General features: G+C 43.9%; 1 protein-coding gene across 2 annotated transcripts in view; it reads left to right on the forward strand.

The window, feature by feature from the left end:
* Ptpn11 (protein tyrosine phosphatase non-receptor type 11) overlaps window positions 1–19,371 on the forward strand; it is a 57,809-nt gene that overhangs the window by 3,801 nt on the left and 34,637 nt on the right. For both annotated transcript variants that reach the window (XM_021633174.2, XM_021633175.2), the window contains exons 2-4: window positions 12,837–12,959; window positions 15,641–15,835; window positions 18,691–18,883. In XM_021633174.2, the coding sequence (XP_021488849.1) occupies window positions 12,837–12,959; window positions 15,641–15,835; window positions 18,691–18,883 (511 nt within the window). The remainder of the gene's footprint in view (window positions 1–12,836; window positions 12,960–15,640; window positions 15,836–18,690; window positions 18,884–19,371) is intronic.

A 19,371-nucleotide genomic window follows, 5' to 3' on the forward strand; every position in this document is an offset into this window, starting at 1 on the left:
TACTTGACTGGTCCTGGGGAATCCCTGTGAGAGAATAATGAATTTAGATGTTAAAACTGCTTCATGCCCTACGGTGCCCTCACCCAGCTGACAGAATTGCCTGTCTTCTCAAGTCTTCCTTCAGTTTGCTTTTGTTCCTCCAAAAGATACGTGCTATGAGTTGGGCTGAAGGTGGAATGTTGAGCTGTCATCCGACTGGAGGGTTCTGGTTTGTCAGGGCAGGTCAAGTACATTTTGTCCCAGGTGCTCTCTGGCAGCCACATTAGTTTATCTCCCGGGGGAGTATGTAAACTTGTGCTGCTGAAAACCAGCAGTCCCTGTGCCTGTCCAGTGCATCTCACTGTCTCTTTTCATGTTGTGGCCCCACAAAGGGCCAAGGTTTGGGCTGGAGTTGCCCAAGGGCACGGGCTGTACCGGTTGCTTTCCATTCTTGATCATGCTCAATGTGCACACTGTTAGGAGACGCACATGATCTTGGAAAGGCAGAGCCAACTCATGTTTGTCATTGTCACCAGCAGGCCTTGGTGGACATAGTTAGGCAGCTACAGAACAATCCGCAGCACTGATTGCTCTTTGCTTTAGGAGACATATGCAGCACTGGCCATCTCAGGCTGACATTTTTAGGGGAAGGGCAAACTGCTGTTTGGCAGGTATCAGGGATGTTTTGGGTTGTACCAGGGCTTGAGACCTCTCAAGTGGGTTCACATGTTCTGGATTGCAGTTCAGTTCATTGTCATGACTTTGGGAGTGTTGTGTGTGTTTAGCAAAGCTGTTGTGGTACTTGGAAAGGGGCTGCGGATTGTGCATCTTTGCAAAAGAGCATTGAGTTTATGGAGACTTGATTTCTTTACCAGCACCAGATGAGTTGGATAAAACTAATACCAAATTGAGATCTGCAGTTGATCAGTGTGTGATGTTCCACGTAGAATACATTTGTTTGAATATGTTGTGATGTACACACATGTGCAGTTGTGTATGCTTATATGTTCCTAGGTAATATGTATGTTTATTTGTAAGAGATCGGTATTGGCTCAGGACCCCCAAGATCAAGTTCTCAGAACAAAGGATATTTATTTGCCCCAGAGGGACAGAGGGCAGAGAATAAAACAAAGACAGGAGATAGAGGAAGACAGAGAAGGGGAAGGGAGCAAGAATGGGGGCAGGGGTATTTGTCCCAGGGGACTGCCTCTGAATAGAGAGGAGACAGAGGTGACCTATAGGCAGTTTATAAAGGTAAAAGGGGAAACCCCAAGTATGAGGTGTTTAAATTTAATTGGGTAAGGCAAAGGGGTCTTTTGATTGCTGGACGACAGTACTTTGATGGCTGGACCTTGGTAGTCAGCCTCAGGAGGAGGAAGTGGCCAAATAAGGGAATATATGTTGGTCCCTAGCTTTGAAATATAGTCTAATGTTTTTGTTTGTTTGTGTGTTTGTTTTTGTTTTGTTTTTTTTTAAGCAAGGCAGAGAGAATAGGGAGGACAAGGCCTTCCAGAGCCAAATTTGCCCTTTACTGTCTATACATAGTCTGTTTTAATTAATTAGTTTAGAGAAAGGGTGTCTCTATGCAGCTCAGGCTGGTCTTAGAATCTTGAGTGCTGGTATTACAGACATGTGCCACCACACTCTACCTTAGTGTTTGTAGTGCTGGGCTTGGATGAAGAACCTTGGCATCCTAGGCAAATACTGCACCCTCAAATCTACAGAGTCTGCGTTAACCTGAGGCAGGAGGATTGCTGTGAAACTGAGGCCAGCCTGGGTATAGGAAGACTTAAAGAAAAAAAATCAGAAACAAATGCAATAATAAGTCTTTTTTTTTTTTTTTTTTTTTTTTTTTTAAGACAGGTTTTCTCTGTGTGTAGCCCTGGCTGTCCTGGAATCACTCTATAGACATATAGACCAGGCTGGCCTTGAACTCACAGAGATCCACTTCTGTCTGTCTCCCTGAGTGCAGAGATCAAAGTTGTGTGCCACCTCATTACCGGCAAGAAGTCCTTCTTATTGCATCAGCCCAAATAATGAAACATCTGTCCATTCACTGAGGAGTTTACTTGTTCATTGATGGGTCTCTTGTAAGCTGAGGATGTCTTTGAACTCATGAGCCTCCTGCCTGTACCTCTGTAGTGCTGGGATTTTAGATGTGTGCCACGATGCCTGTCTTATTTATTTATTTATTTAGAGACAGGGTCTCTCAGAACCCACTCTTACTAGGTCTCAGGATCCTCCTGCTTCAGCCTCCTCAGTGTTGTGATTACAGGCATACTCTATTCCTGGCTCACTGAACTTGGTAGGATTACCAGCTTCTATGCTTGGAACTGAGTGTTCTAGTGGAAACAGTGCTATAAAAGTGCTGAGTTGGGGGAAGTTCCCAGGGTGTTTGGTGAGCAGGAGGTGGCATGCGCAGGGCCTGTGGGACTCGGGGTTACATGTGGGGTAGGGATTAGACCATACAGAAATCTTTATTTTTATTTTTATTATTATTATTTTTTCTTTCTTGTGCGGGGGATTGATCCTAGGGCTTCATGCATGCTCAGCCTCAGCTCTGCCACTGAACTACACTCCCAGCCTTAGGGGGACTGCTAAGGTCTTCAGTGTCATGTGTACCTCAGAGCAGTGAAAAACCATAGAAGGATGTGATGGGGAGTGGCATCAGTTGATCTGTTTAAAAATATCTTTCTGGCTCCCGGGAAGGCAGGCTCGAAGGAGGGGGTTCAGCGAGATCAGACAGAGTGAGGCTTTGAAGTGGGGTGAAACATTCTGTGGAAAAAAGCTTCTGGAGTCCATTTTCTTTTATTTTTTATTGCCTTGTCATCAGCGTGGAGATGCTGACCAGTGAGACGCCAGAAGACAGTGAATTTGGACAGAGCATCTGCTACCCCAGAAGAGCTGCTCTCATGACTTTTTTTTGTATGTCTTGCTTAGATTGCTCCCCCTCTAATGACTACCTTTTTTCGTGACTTAGCCTTTCCTGCATTCACGCACACAGAATTAGGGAAGAGGACTGTTCTTGTCTGTACAGAGTACCAAGCTGTAGTGCTCCCCCTCCAAACATGTGATTTTTCTTGGGACCAGTGGTGAGAAGGGTAAGACAGGGTGGGATATTTGCTGCAAGTACCTGGAAGGAGGCTATGGACCTCCAACTTTGATCCCCTCTTCACTGCAGCTTTTCATCCTGTGTCCCTGGGGGCAGGAAACACTCAGAGAGCAAATGCCAGCACTGTCATGTTGCCTGTTGTTTCATCAGCATTTGTTTTATTAAATTTTATTATTGTTGTGTGGTGGCGCAGAGCTTTAATCCCAGCACTTGGGAGGTAAAGTCAAGCTCAGGACAACCAGGACCATGTAGACCTCATCTCAAAGAAAAAAAAAAAAGATTTTTTTCTTCTCTTGACACAAGTTTCTAGCTACAAACAGCAGGGCCCTGGGTTTTAATTAATTAATTAGTGCAGTACTGAGGATTGAATCTCGGACCTCTTTGTATTAAACAAATGCTCTGCCACTGACCTATATGCCTGGATTTAAATACAGGATTTAGATTCTCTCTGATGTCTCTTTAAATAGTTTTGATTTGTTTACTTAAAAATTTTGTATTTTTAAAATTTTTGAGGCACAGTCTTATACGGCTTAAGCTGGCCCCAGCCTCTCTGTAACTGTGGATGACCTTGAACTTCTCATTTACCTGTCTCCACCTTGTATATGCTGGGCTTATAGACTTGTACTCTCATGCCAGGTTTTTGTTCAGTGTTTTGAGACAGGGTCTCCTGTTACCCCAGCTGGCCTCCGAGACTTGCTGTGTAGCAGAACTGGCCTTGAAATTATGGTCCTGAGAGCTGGCTTCCACCGGGCTTGGGTGTAACTCTTGCAGGATGCCTTTTATTTCTTCAAGCCTTCCCAGAGGAGGGCTTCTGGGTAGCAGGTTCTAAAGCTAGTAAATTCAGATGCCGGCTTGAGACTCCTTTTCATAAGTACTTCTGCTGGGGATGCTGTGTGCATGTGTATCACACCCCAGCCGCCCTTGAGTGTCTTCATGGTCACCAAGTGTCATTTACTTCATTGATGAACTCAAATGGAGTCATTCAGTGTGCTTTTCTTAGACACAGCTCCATGGCAGTGCTGGTGTGGCTGGTTGTGGGCTAGTCCCTACTGTGGTAAATTCTGCTAGGTACAAGGTGGGAGGGAGAGCTGTTGGAGACTTTTGTTTGTTTGTTTCAGTACTTAATGCTTGAAGTACTTGAGCTAGAGTCTTGGGTGGTCCAGGCTTATAATCACAGTACTTGGGTGGTAGAGGCAGGTGGATCAGGGATTTGAGACTGCCTAGCTTGGGCTACATGAAATCCTTCTTCAAAACAAAACAATAACAACAAAAACAGAAACAGTCCCCCAGAACAAAAAAACAAGTGCTGGGCCTTGAAGAAGGCACTGGCTGCACATGCCTGCCTAACTGAATACAGTCCTGCTTCCCTCTGTGAAGGAGAACATTGACTCTCAGAGTTGCCCTCTGACTTCCATAGTACACTGTGGCATGCAGCTACACTCATGCACACACATAATAAATCAGATACTAATACTACTAATAATAGTAATAATAAAGCAGATACTAAAAATAAAAAACTTTTTACGTGCATAGAGTCCTGGAGGCCAGTCCTGGCAATACACATTCTTTTTAATCCCGTCTGCTTTCTCCATCTTTCCAACCAAATTCTCAGCAGCTGGTTTCATCCACACTGCTTCTCACTAGTCAGCATGCTGCTGACCACAGAACTGTTTTATTATCAGAATATTTGAGGAAAAGGCTTTGGTCATCAGAAATGCTTTTTGAAAAATTAGCTAAGAGTGGGGTTGAATGTATATTCAGGCTCAAGAGGATGGCTTATAGCATGGAAACTTCGATTAGTAAAGATCTATTTGAAATACCATAGGGACAGCCCCGGAGCCACACAGAAGCGAAGTGTCTGGAAAGACAGTGGAACTGAAATGACACACTAAACGGCTTGTGGGAAATGATCATAATTACCCATGAAAGCTCTGTCCCTCAGGACATCCACAGTAACAACAACGGGAAACTAATGCTTATTAAATGTTGCCTCTGTTGGGCCTCTGCACTAAATACTGGTTCCTATAGTTTCCCTGAAGACAGCACTCTCATCTGCTCACTCTTAATAACAGGGCGAGCATAATTATAAGATGTAAATGAAATACTGCAGTTTATTTAATAGAAGGGTAAGGAAAGGGCCACCTGCCTTATCACCTGCTTCTGGTACTGCTGAGAAGTAAAGGGATGTTTACTGGACCTCACCTGAGGTGCCTCCCACTCCTATTTCTGTGACCCTGGTGGATGCCTGGGGAAGAGAGGAGACAGATGGCTAGGGTGAGGACCTACACAGTCCTGAGTTAGAAATAAGTAGCAGACTAATGCTTAAATTTGCTTTCAGGCTGCATGTGGTTGCTTACTGTAATACTAGCAGTTTAGAGGCTGAGGCAGGAAGATTGCCAGTTGGAGACCAGCCTGAGTTACATAGTGAGACCGTGTCTCAAAAAATTAAAAAACAAAACAAAACAAAAAAACAACAACAAAATACCTCTTTTTTTTTTTTTTTTTTTTTCCAAGATGGGATCTCATTGTGTAGCCCTGGCTGTCCTGGAACTCACTTTGTAGACTAGGCTGGCCTCAAAAAAAGTTATTTTTATAGTGTTTTAAAAATATACAAATCTAAGCTGGGCACAGTGGCGCATGCCTGTGATCCCAGCATTCAGGGAGGCAGAGGCAGGCAGATCTCTGTGAGTTCAAGGCTAGCCTGGTCTACAAAGCAAGTCTAGAACAGCCAAGGCTATACAGAGAAACCCTGCTTCGAAAAATGAACAGCAAATAAATGAATAAAGTAATATAACTTAAAAGTTGTACTTTATATTATAATGTAGAAGTTTTTAAAATGAATTTTTTTTTTTAGAATTTAATTGTGAGCTTAAAGTTTTTTTTTTTTTTAAGTTATGTGTGTGTATCTTTAATGTGGGTATGTGAATGTGAGCACAGGTGCCTACAGAGGCCAGATATGATGAGTTCCCCGGAGTTAAAGTGAGAGCCAGTTGTGAGCCACCTGCTGCCTGCTGTGGCTGCTGGGAACTGAACCCAGTTCTCCGTAAGAGCAGCACACATGTTTAATGGCTGAGCCCTCTCTCCAGTCCTTGCTAGTATTAACGTTTTAATCTCATTTTGTTTTATCATTTCTTCTCTTTCTGTCTCCCTCTGTGTGTGCATATCTACAGATATAAAGTATTTTGTAATAATTTTCTGAACATTCAGGGTAAGTTCCATAGCTCATAACTCTATTGCTAAAATACTTAAGAACATATTTTCACTTTTCTTTTTGTCCTGTTTAGTCTGTTGCTCAATACTTAAGCAAGCTTTCTACCACTTATGTACTTCATTCCTTTGAAATATTTAAAACTTTTTGTTTATGTGTATGTGTTCTATTATAGGTGTGTACACATTTGTACAGGTGCCTTGGGAGTCCAGAAGAGGACATTGGTTCTCCTGGAATTGGAGTGACAGGTGGCTGTGAGCTGCCTGATGTGGGTGCAGAGAACTGAACTCCAGCAAGTGCTCTAACTATGGAGCTGTCTCTCTGGCCCTTCCACCAACCTTTTGAAAATAGTTTTCATTGGCCTGTGTGTGTATATGTTCTGAGAACAGCATCTCTCTGTGGTCCAGCCTAACTCAAGCTGTGGGCATTTCCATCTTTGCCTTCTGAGAGCTAGGTTTAGAGGAGTTCACAACCATGCTTGGCTCCAAATTTTAGTAAGGTTTACAAAATTTTATTTATTTTTGTGTGTATGGGTGATCTGTCTGTATGTCTATGTACTGTTGTATCTCTGAGGAAGCCAGAAGAGGGCATTGGATCTCTTGGGACTAGCGTTACACGCAGTTATATTGGCTCCAAATTTTATTTTATTCTATTTTTTAAAAATAATCTGTTTATAGCTGGGTGTGGTGTCACATGCCTGTTATCCCAGCACTCTGGGAGGCAGAGGCAGGTAGATTGCTGTGAGTTCAAGGCCAGCCCGGTCTACAAAGTGAGTTCAGGATAGCCAATGCTACACAGAGAAACCCTGTCTCAGAAACAAACAAACAAACAAACAAACAAAAAACAACAAACAAACAAAACCAAAAACCCCGTTATTTTTATTTCATATTCATTTTTGTTCTGCCTACATGTATGTTTGTGTGAAGGTGTCAGATTCCCCTGGAACTAGAGTTACAGACAGTTGTGAGCTGCCATGTGGGTGTTGGGAATTGAACCTGGTTCCTTGGAAGAATGGCCAGTGTTCTTAACTGCTGAGCCATCTCTCTAGCCTGGCTCCAAATTTTAATTGGAGACAGGATCTCACCATGTTTCTCAGGCTGGCCTGGAACAGTTTATGAAGCCCAGGTTGGCCTTGGCCTGTTTATGTTGCCCAGGCTGACCTTTAACTTTATGTAGCTTAGGCTGGTCTTGAACTTGCAGTCCTCTTGCCTCAGCCTCCTAATAGCTGGGATTACAGGAATGTGTCACCTATTCAGCTTCAGCTGTACTTTTTTTTTTTTTTTTTTTTTTTTTTTATGCTGTGTAGCCTTAGCTGTTTGGGAATAAGCAATCCATGCAATTATTACTGCTTTTATACACATTGAAATATGTCTTTACCAGTTAAATTGCACCTTGAGAAAATCTGGTGCCAGGAGAGCCAGCTTAGTGGTTAAGAGCATTTGCTGCTCTTGAAGAGCAGTTGGATTCCCAAATCCCAGGATGCATTGGTGGTTAAAACTGTCTGTAATTCCAGCCCCAGGTGATCGACATCCTTGTCTGGTTTCTCTGGGCACTGCAGGCAAAAGACCACATACATAAAATAAAAATAATAAACAAATAAACTAGTCCTCCAAACAAAAACAACTCAAACTCCAGAACTGCATTCTTTCCTCTCCTCTCTTTCCTGAGTGTTTAGACCCAGAAGGATAATCCAGCATTTCAGCCTTATTTTGTATATTTTATGTTTATAAAAACCACAACTCATGTTAAATGAAAATGCGTATTTTTAAACTACATGTTTTTCTTGGCTTTACGGAAGGGAATTCTAAAATACGTAATTTTTTTTATTATTAAATGTGCTTAGTAGAAATAATGGCTTACTTTTCATAGTTCAAGGTCAAAAGTGAAGTTTATAGGAGAGCTGTTATGACGCGGGGTCTTTCCTGTTCTGTGAGCAAGGTAGACCTTCCCAGTTATGTTGGAGGAACTTTGCCTTTGCCAGGGCGGCTGTCTGGTGCTTTTCACCATGCGGTCCATTTCAGCAGCTTGATGTGTGCAAAGAACCTTGGCCCTGTTGTTTCAAGTTTGTATTGGTTACCAATATACACCGCTTTGCAAAGCTTGGGACAAAACTGGGTCTGGTGCTGTTAGGATACTGTTGCAGCAGCAGCAAAGAATCGCTCTCTCCACCAGCGATGCTAATGAAAATATGGAAATTTCTTAGTGAGAGAGGCTTTGGAACAAGCTTTTAGCTTAGGCTGAGTCCTTAGATAGTCACTTTCTAAATCTGTGTTTTGAGAAAGGATCTCATGTTGCCCAGCCTGGCCTTAGATATTTTATGTAGCTGAGGTTGGCTTTGAATTCCTCCTGATCTTCACATCCCAGCTTTGCCACCACACCTGGCTGGGCGTTCAAATTCTGGTTTCTGCAGGAGCCTGTAGATGGGAACTTGCTTTGTCAGCTGCATGCATTAGAATCAATATCCATTCTCTGCCATCAGGTAGAACCGCTGGCTCCATTGAGTATTGCACTTCTAGCACTGAGGAGACTGAGACAGGAAGACTGGGGCTACAGGGCCTTGTAGGCTACAAAATGAGGTTCTGACTTGGGAATGCCTTGCTGTGTGCTAGCCCTTAGCTAGGATCACATTGCTAAGTGTAGGCCTTTGCAGGAATTTGGAGTCCATCAAAAAGAAGTAGACACATCTTTAGTCCCCCGCCTCATGGAGTTCCCAGTTCAGCCTTGAGTGTGGCAGCTGTGGAGATCTGGACTAGGCACTGAGCCGTGCATCACCCAAGGAAAGTTCGGGGCTCATTGAAAAGGGCATCTGACTGGAGCTGCAGAGGAAAAGCATGCTCAGAGGCCACACAGGGCAGGGACATGATAGAGGTTACCAGAGCACAAAAGGCAGTAGGACTCCATTAAAACCTGTGACTTTACTGTGTTTTCTTTTAAATTTTTTTATTAAAAATTTTTATTACTTTTATTTACTTTAAAATTTTGCTTTCTTATTTTATGAATGAGAGAAAGGGAGTGTGTTTGTCTGTCCCTGGGTGTGGTTAGAAGACCGCATTCAAGAGATGGCTCTCTCCCTGCACCATGTTGGTTCCAGGAGTCTAACTTTGATTGCCAGGATTGGCAGTAGTGCTTTAACCCCTGAGCTGTCTCACTGGCCTTATTTATTTACTTATTTTATTTTATTATTTGTGTGTGTGTGTGTGTGTGTGTGTGTGTGTGTGTGTACTTGTTTGGAGGAGGGCACATGGGTGCCAGGACACACTTGTGAAAGTCTGAGGACAACTTGTGGGAGTCTGTTTTCTCTTTTCACTATGTGGGTTCTGGGGATGGTCAGTTGTAAGGGCAAGAGCCTTTACCAACTGAGTCATCTTGCTGGCCTGTGAGTGTTTTCTTCTCACTAAAACCAGTGTTTGCTTCCCATGTGGAGTTTCTGATCTGGCCTGTGCACAATACTGTCCTTACATTAACTCACTTTCATTGCATGACAGCACTCACTCAGGTTCAACTCTAAGCATGGCAGGAAAGTTAGAACCCACAATGGGAAATCTGGCAAATCTAACTCATCAGGAGGAAATTCTGAAGGAAAAAATAGCCAAAGAAGAGGGGACAAAAGCAAGGAGATACCTGCCACTCTTGTCGCTAAGGATTAATTCCTGGTTATATCACAAGCTCCTACACATTAGAAAGAAGAAACTTCAAAAGGGGAGAAAAGTCCCAGCACTCGGGTGAGGACAGAGGTTCAAAATTCAAGGTCATCTGCAGCTATATATAGAATTCGGAGCTTGCCTGAGGCCCTGTCTCAAAAAAACATGAAAAGACAGACACAGAATTGTAAGAGAAGCTGACAGCTCAGGAAGGAAATTGGCAGGCTGGAAACATGAAAAGGTGTCAGAGATGCAAATTGAGGTAGAACCACTTTCCACTGGTCAGAGGCACAGACAGCTTGATAATTTATGCAGTGTTGGAAAAAGAGATGGATGGAGTTTCACATGGAGGGTCTGCCTTTTCAGCATAGTTGGCAGTTTTTGTCACCATAGAAGTTAGGGGCCAGGGATACAGCTCAGTGTTGAGCACATGCCAGGCTTGTTCAGTCCAGTACCACACATGTCCTCACACAAAAGAATTCCTTAAAGCAGGGCCCAGTCGCATGTGCTGTGCTCTTGGAGGTAGAGGAATCTTTGAGTTCAGTGTTGCCTGGCGTTAGTACAACCCTGTCTCAAGACAAAACAAAACTGAACAATTACTTATATAGATTAAAACATTTTATTGATAAATTTTTTATTATTACTGTGTAGAGGAGCATCTCCATGCCATGGAGATCAGAGGGTGGTTTTGCAGAGCTTTACGTGGGTTCTGGGGCTCAAACTTGGAGTGCCAGGCTTGAATGGCAAACAAGCACTTTTCCTTCTGAGTCATCATACTGGCTGTTTTAATTTCTAAGAATCTAACTTATATACATGAATGTGTCCAAAGATGAGTGTAGCATTATCATGGGGCCAGCCTCCTTCTTCCTCCTTTCTTCTCTCTCTCCCTCCCTCTCTTGAGGAGGTGAGATGTGGCATTGTAGCCCTGGCTAGCTTGGCACTTGCTATGTAGACAAGGCTGCATTTTTCTATTCTGCCTCATGAATGCTGTGATTGTCCGTGTGCACCACCATGCTTGGTTGTCCTCTTGGTTCTCTGAGACAGTCTTGCTTTGCTGCCTAGGCTGGCCTCTGTCTCAGAGCTTCGCCTGTCTCTGCCTGCTGAGCACTGATATGAGTAACCACAAGCAACTGCATAAACCTCTTAGACCAAAGGGTTGATTGTGGTGGCACATTTGTGTGGTAGAGTATTGTACGCTCATGAAAAAGAGTGCGCTCCTACAGGGGGACCTTCAGACTTTAGGTTAAAAAGTTGGGCTCCCACCTGAGTGTGCAGTGCTGTTTCTCGCAGGTGACATGGAGGAAGCATGTCCAGCACATGTGCACACATTCTTACCGTGCATGAACATGGAGATGTACATGCACAGGCTGCTTAAGACTCTGAAACCCAATTAAAAGTACTTACTTGTATGTATGTGTGGGGCCCAAAGGACAGTCTTCAGGAGTCTTGGTCCCCCTTATGGGTCTGATCCTCAGGCTTGGTGGCAAGCATCTCTTCCTGTTGAGCCACCTCCCAGCCCTGACTGTAGTTACTTCTAACGAGTTCAACTGAATGTCTAAAGAAAGCCATGTTTCAAGTCTTGTCTCTTCCTTTCCTCCTTGCTCTCTTTATTTTTCTTCTTGAGACAGGGTCACACTCTGACACCCTTGCTTGCCTGGAACTCAGAGAGATCCACCTGACTTCCAAACTTTGGGTTAGTGGCTTGTGCCACCATGCTCAGCCATCTCCTCCTTTTTCTTGTGGTATTTGGGATTGTTCTCAGGGGCCTGTGCAAGCATGGCACTACCATGCACTACCACTGATACAGTACATACATGCATTACCACTGATACATACTGGTACAATACATATATGCATTACCACTGATCTACTACCCAAGCTCCTTCTACATTTTCTTTTGGACAGAGTCTCACTGTGTTACTCAGGCTGGCTTTGAACTCACTTAGAAGCTTTGAACTTGGGATCTGAGTAGCAGAGGTATAATCTTACACCACTAGACCTACCTACTTCCTGCTTACCTGAACTGCCACAAATGAAAGCATGTTTGTCTTATTAAAATCCCCAACGATGCCGAGTCTCAAAGGTCAGAGGGACAGGGGCTGTGGCTGGTTCAGTGGTCTGTAGAGAGCTTGTGTGTGTGTGTGAGGCTGAGGGTTCAGTTTTCAGCATCATGTACGTACAGCTTGCTATCTGTAACAGGTGACACTGCCAGCTGAGGAAGATAGTGTCTGCTGTGGACATGGTGTGTGCCTGTGATCTTACTCTAGGGGCTAGAAGAGGGAGAGTCCCAAGTTCCAGGCCAGCCCTGGGTACATAGTGACACCTGTTTCAAAAGAAAGAAAAAAAAGATGCTGCTAAAGTTTTCTACGAGGATGTTTATCAGTTTTTGTTTGTTTTGTTTTGGTTTTGGGACAAGTATTTTGTGGGGAGGCAATTTCTGGAAATAACTTGTTCTGTTTGTATATCTGTATTTATTCCTACATATATATTAGAAAGCTGAGTTTACATAGGTATCTCCCTTTGCATTCTGGTACCCTGAAAGTGTTCTGCTTCTTTCCTCTCCCTCCCTAGCAATGAGAACCTGGCTCTTGTGAGCCTCAGTCCCTGTCCTTAGTCATGAAGTAGTTTATTTGTGTTGGTTTGGTTTCTTGGCATGCAGACTATTTTCCTGACCATGTGGATGATCATTTGGGGCAGACAAACAGCCCAGGCCCTCTGGCCATGCTCCTTTCTCACCTCCTGTGCCTGAGGGTGCAGGACCCCAAGATCCCATCCAGGAAAGGGGCAAGGACTAGCCTGGAAGCGTGCTGTCAGCCACTGCTCACAAGCCCCACCACGGTGGTGTGAGAACACTCATCTGTGCTCTGGTTCTCAATGTCCTTTTTCTTCCTTCAAGGTGGTTTCACCCCAACATCACTGGTGTGGAGGCAGAGAATCTCCTGCTGACCAGAGGAGTTGACGGCAGTTTTTTAGCACGGCCCAGTAAGAGTAACCCTGGAGACTTCACTCTATCCGTTAGGTAAGTTGGAAGGTAAAGAGAGACACTCAGGGTGTTTCCAGAGAAGGGTGAGGTCACATTTGCTGCCGTATTCCTTCCCCAGAGTTTGGAGGCCTGTGTGAGGCACTGTGGAGCCAGTCAGGGCACTGGCCTACTCTTAGGCTTATTTTATTTTAATTTTGTTTTTTGAGACAGGGTTTCTCTGGCAGTCCTGGAACTTGCTTGGTAGACTGGGCTGGCATCACAGAGATCCATCTACCTCTGCCTCCTGAGTACTTGGATTAAAGGCATGTGCCACCACTGCCTTTTTTAAGATTTTATTTTATGTGTATGAATGTTCTGCTTGTGTGTATGTATGTGTACCCTGTGCTGTGTGTGTTTGGTGCCCTCACAGGCTAGAAGAGGGTATCATATCTGGAACTGGAGTTACAGATGGTTGTAAGTCACCATGTGGGTGCTGGGAACTGAACCCAGGTCCTCAGGAAGCAGCCTGTGCTACTAATGGATGAGGCATCTCTACAGCCCCTGTTCCAGTGCCTTTTATGGTCTCTCAGAGTTGTAGCCTTGGGAAGTAGTGGGAAGGACTGCGGGTGTTGTGCTCACAGTGGTGACTGGGCATACCTTGGGCAGAGAGAGGTAACCAGAGCTTTCAGGGCTTAGTCCTGGTTTCTTACCTCTGACCTGCTTTCTGGGTTTTTCTTTTTTGCTTTGGGTTTGTCATGGAGAACTGGCTTTGTAGGCTCTTCACCTCATTTTCCTTTGTCAAGATCAAAAACTTCTGAGGAAGCTGTGGTTCCCTTTAGTCCCCTGCCCAGTCCTTTTTCCCTCCTCCATTTCCCAGAGGAAGCCAATGTCCAGAGGTTGACATGGATCCTCTTGATGTGTTACATACTTGACTGTCGAGCAAGCTCTTGTGTTTCCAGTGCATTAAGAGTACTGTAATTCGTGCATCCATTGAAGTGCTATTTGAGTTGCCTGTTGGGACGTCTAGCTGTTGATTGTAATGGCTACTTGGTGGTCAGATGATGCCAACGTACTTGCTTCTCCATTCTTTTACTGATGGACATTGGGCAGCTTTGGTTTGTTTTAAATCCTGTGGACAGTGTAGTGTATTCTCACAATGCAGATATGGGAGAATTTTCTCGATGACATTTTCCTATATGTCCATGTTCAAACTGAAGTGTATGGATTTGATTTTATAGATGTTACTTTTCATGTAAAGAGATGAGTAAATCATGTCCTTGAGAATTTATTTAGAATCCCACTGAGACTTAGAGATCATCTTTCATTTATGTATATGTGTGTTTTTGTGTATGACACAAGATCCTACTAGGTAGCCATGGCTATCCTGGAACTTGATACATAGACAAGGGTGGCCTTGAATTCACAGAGATCTATTTGCCTCTGTGGTAGGATTAAAGGCACACTCAAACATATGGGCTTCTTAAATCCTTTGAAAGAAAGTTGCAGGGACTGTGACATTTGTCTCTGAGAATAAGGGCGTCTCTAGAACCACATTCTGACCCTTATGTAAAGAGATGTCAGATGACTGGACAGTATTGCCTGCAGGGAGTGCATATTAGACTTCTCTGTTGCTCATCAGGTCTTGAAAATACTTGTTCATTGTTGTGTGTGATGGGTGTGCTTGTCAGTTCCCTCGTATTGCCATAGTTTCCGTGGCTGCCAGGGACTAGGTTGTCAGGCTTTCTTGCTGAGCCAGCTCACCATTCTCAGACTTTTTTTTAAACATTTAAAATTTTAATGTGTTAATTAAAAAAATATAGTTTTTACATTTATTTATTTGGTGTATGTGTGCAAGTGTCAAGGCATGAATGGGTAGGTCAGAGGGCAGCTTTGGGAGTCATTTCTCTCCTTCCACTGTGTGTGTCCCGGGGATTGAACTCAGGTTGTCATGTCAAGTTTGCTGGTAATCTCCTTTACCCATCTCACTGGGCCCTGTTGGTTTTGTTGTTGGGTATTTTGTTTTGTTTTGTGTTTTTTGAGAGATGATCTCTGTACAGCAAATGCTGACCTTAAACTTCTGTATCATTCCAATTTTTTAGTATATGTGCTGCCGAAGCAAGCACAGACCTGAAACTTCTGATGCTCTGCTGCAGCCTCCCAAGAACTGGGACTATAGGTGTGCAGCACCGTGCTCGTTAGGTAGTATAGATTTAAAAGCAAGCCTGTACAACTTATTATTTATTTTAAATATGGTCTTGCTCAGTGTAGCCCAGTGTCTTCCTGCCACAGCTTCCAAGGTACCTGGCTGTTGATACATTTTTGTGGTAAATATTTTGGATTTCCATTTTTTACTTGTGTATTTTTGAAAATCTTTTTGGTACCTATTCAACTGTATTGCCTTTCAGTAAAATGCTTAGGAGTGGATTTGCTGGATGACAAGGTGAGTGGGTGATTCATCTTAACTTTAATTGTGTGTCCTTAATTATTAAGGACAGTAATTCTTGTCACTTAACCTATACCATAAAATAGGTCAGCCATTCAAACAGAAGCTCCACAGAGCATAGGTGCAGACACAGTGGGCTGCCATAGGTCAGCTGGGGTAAGTTGACCTCCAGTTTCAGGGGTGGGGTGAATCTTTTCTCTGGGTTTGTTTCAGTGCTTGGGTGAAATCTTCTCTGAATGTGAGATCTTTTCCAACTATTGCTGTTTGACACCCTTCCCCCAATGGACTATTTTAGAAGAAATGGAGCCGTTACCCACATCAAGATTCAGAACACGGGGGACTACTATGACCTGTATGGTGGAGAGAAGTTTGCCACCTTGGCTGAACTGGTCCAGTATTACATGGAGCATCACGGGCAGCTGAAAGAGAAGAATGGAGATGTTATTGAGCTCAAGTACCCACTGAACTGTGCAGATCCTACCTCTGAAAGGTTAGTGGCATCTAAGTGATGCAGATCTGCACTCCAGGCTTCATGTTGTAAACCTGTTTTGTGGGGTGTATAGATCCAGAGGCTGGGTCTGGTGTTTATTCCTCATGCTGTCATTTTAAAATGTGTTTTGTTTTGTTTTGTTTGTGATGGGGTTTAACATAGCCCTGGGTGGCCTAGGACTCCTGGTGTAGTTGAGGATGGCTGAACCCCTGATCCTCTTGCCTTTACCTCCTGGGTGCTGGGCCTGCAGACATGCTCACCATGCCTGGCTTGTATGGTGCTGTAGATTGAGCACAGGCCTGGTGCATGCTAGGGAGGCACTCCACACACTGATCTGCTTCCCTGGCCTTATGGTGTTATTAAGTAAGGATGACAGGATCAGAGTAGTCACAGAATGCCCTTCTCCTGCAGCAGCTGCCTCCAGTGTTCCTTGCACAGATTTTTGCAGGGCTCTCACATCTTCCTTGTGTAGATTTAGTATGTGCTTTAATTGTAAGTTTTGTTAACATCTGATAAGCTTTGGGAGTCAGGAGAGAAAACATGATACTAGAAATGCTGAAATGGTAGTTCTCCACAGTGGCTCTGAGCAGTTATTTAGCAGCATTACCGACAGAGGTCAGGCTAAGCCCAGAAGTGGAAAAGCAGAACACAGAAGGACTAGTTTTTCCTCTGCCTTTTTGTATTATCTCTCAAGTGTGTGAGCATGTCCGTTTCTGTGTGAATGGCCTTTCTGTGAGAATGTGTGACGCTCTTCCCATCTGTTTGGGGTTGAGAGCTTGTGTTTACTTTATATACCCTGATATTGGCTTCTGCATTCTCCTCTCCTCACACTGCAGATTCTGGGTAAAGATATATTATCTTTCCTATATTTCTGTCTAGATGTCTATCAAATGTTTCTGTGGCAACTTAAGAGCTGTGTTGCTTCAGAGTTTGCCATTTGATGGTCCTGGACAGCCTGTAGCAAGATTCTCTAGCACACTAGTTAAAGTATAGATTTCTGGGTCCCCTGTGGGCATTGTTCTCTCTGCCTGTGAGGACTCAAATTGTTAGGGAAACATCTCTCTGTGCTCCAAAACATACATACCATTAAAGCTTGACTGGATAACCCAGTGTACCTTGAAGATTAGACAGAAGATTGAGAGACATTTAAGATTAGGTTGGAAATAGAGAAAAATCTGAAATGCTTTGAATTAATTTATAACAGATCATTTTTTTTTTTTCTAGTGCCAAGATGAGCAGATTCATGATGATTTAGTCTCTTTCATCACTTGTTTATTTGCTTGAGTCCAGGTCTCATGCAGGCTGGGTTGGCCTCCAGATGGATGTGTAACTGAAGATGACCTTGTGCCCCTCATCTTCTGCCTCCACTCCACAATCTATACTGTCTCAGTCAGGGTTTCTATTGTTGTGATAAAATCCCATGACCAAAAGCAATCTGGGAAGGAAAGGGCTTATTTCATTTTACAGCTTATAATTTATCAGGACAGGAACTCATGGCAGGAGCCTAGAAGCAGGAACCTAGGAGCTGATGCAGAGGCCAGGAAGGGCTGTTAGGCTGTTATGTACTGGCCTGCCCCATTGGTTTACTCAGCCTGCTTTCTTACAGTACTCAGGACCACTAACCAAAGGATGACATTGCCCAAAGTGGGATGGGCCCCTCTCCCGTCAATCATCAATTAAGAAAATGCACGGTAGCCTTGCCCACAGACAAGTCTGGAAGGGACAGTTTCTCACCTGAGGTTCTCTCTTCCCAAATGATTGTAGCGTCTATGAAGCTGACATAAAACTAACTAGTATACATGAGTTATAGGCTTGTGCCACCACAACCAGGCCTGTAACCCTTTTAGACCCTTTTAGGGTTAAGCATGAACCAACCAACCAAATGAACAAAAACACCCCAAAAACAAAAACAAAAAAACCCTGGCATCTTGAAAAACATGAAAAATTTGAAAATATAAAAAAGGCAAATTGTATTTTTTGTTTGCTTGCTTTTTTGAGACAAGGTTTTTCTATGTAGCCTTGGCTGTCCCGGAACTCACCTGTTGACCAGACTGGCCTTGATTCACTGATCTGCCTGCCTGCCTCCCAACTGCTGGGATTAAAGTTGTGGGCCACCACTGCCTGGCCTCAACTTGTATTTTTAAGAGATGGAAGATTTAAAAGTAAATAGGAAGCATTGAGAATATTGGTTTTTGAGACAGGCTTTCTCTGTGTAGCCCTGGCTGTCCTGGAACTAACTCTGTAGACCAGGCTAGCCTTGAACTCACAGAGATCCACCTTCTCTGCCTCCAGAGTGCTGGGATTAAAGGTATGTACCACCATTTTTCTGGCAGATATTTTTTTTCTAATGAATCTGAGCTTCTTTAAAAGATTTAGTGGAGCCTAGGTGTGGTGGCAGTGCCTAGAATCCCAGCTCTCAGGAGCCTGAGGCAGGAGGATCTACACAGTGATCCTGGGTCACACAGTAAGACCATCTCAAAAAAGAGCAATGGGGGCTGGAGAGATGGCTTAGAGGTTAAGTGCACTGGCTGCTCTTTTATAGATCCTGGGTTCAATTCCCAGCAACCACATGGTGGCTCACAACCATGGGTTTCCTCTTCTGACCAGCAGGTGTACGTGCAGGCAGAACACTGTATACATAATAAATAAATCTTAAAAAAGAAAAGAAAAACCAACTGTAGTTGTCATTTATAACATATCTTTGTTTGGGATGTAGATTCTTCTGGTCAGACCCTCTGCCCCCTGGGGGAAGTTGTCTGTCAGGAACCTGTGTTGAGGAGAGCTGACTGAGCATGCTGCATGAAGAAATACTGCCCACAACAGCTGAACTCCTTGTTTACTTTTCAAACCCACAGGTGGTTCCATGGTCACTTGTCTGGAAAGGAAGCAGAGAAACTGCTAACGGAAAAGGGTAAGCATGGCAGTTTTCTCGTCCGAGAGAGCCAGAGCCACCCTGGAGACTTCGTTCTCTCCGTCCGCACTGGTGACGACAAAGGGGAGAGCAATGATGGCAAGTCCAAAGTGACCCACGTCATGATCCGCTGTCAGGTAGAGCACTACGGGGACTGCGAGTTCACTGGAGCGGCATTTTGGGGGCTTCTGCTGAGAGGGGACCAGACACCAGCACGCCCAGATTGTCGTTGTGGACTTGCTCATGGCCTTTCCCCCTGTATGTGTCTCATCATTTTGAATTACTGTTACTTTTGTTGGGTTTTCTTTTCTTTTCTTTTCTTTTTGTTGGATTTTTTCTGTTGGCTTTTTTTGTTTGTTTGTTTTGTTTTGTTTTTCTGAGATAGGGTCTCTCTATGTATCTTTGGCTATCCTGAAACTCACTATGTAGATCAGCCAGGCCTTGAACCAACAAAGATCTGCCTGTTTTTTCCTCCTGAGTTCTGAGATACAGGTGTGTGCTACCACACAACTTTCCATTCTAGTTTTTCTTTTGGGTCTATCTCTGATAGATACCTCAGTGCACATAGCCTCTGCTCTGTGAGATTAGCACTTCTGAGGAGTGTCGTAGGCTGGTGACACTGTGC

The sequence above is a fragment of the Meriones unguiculatus genome, chromosome 4 (genome assembly GCF_030254825.1).
Source record: "Meriones unguiculatus strain TT.TT164.6M chromosome 4, Bangor_MerUng_6.1, whole genome shotgun sequence".
Classification (NCBI taxonomy): Eukaryota; Metazoa; Chordata; class Mammalia; order Rodentia; family Muridae; genus Meriones; species Meriones unguiculatus.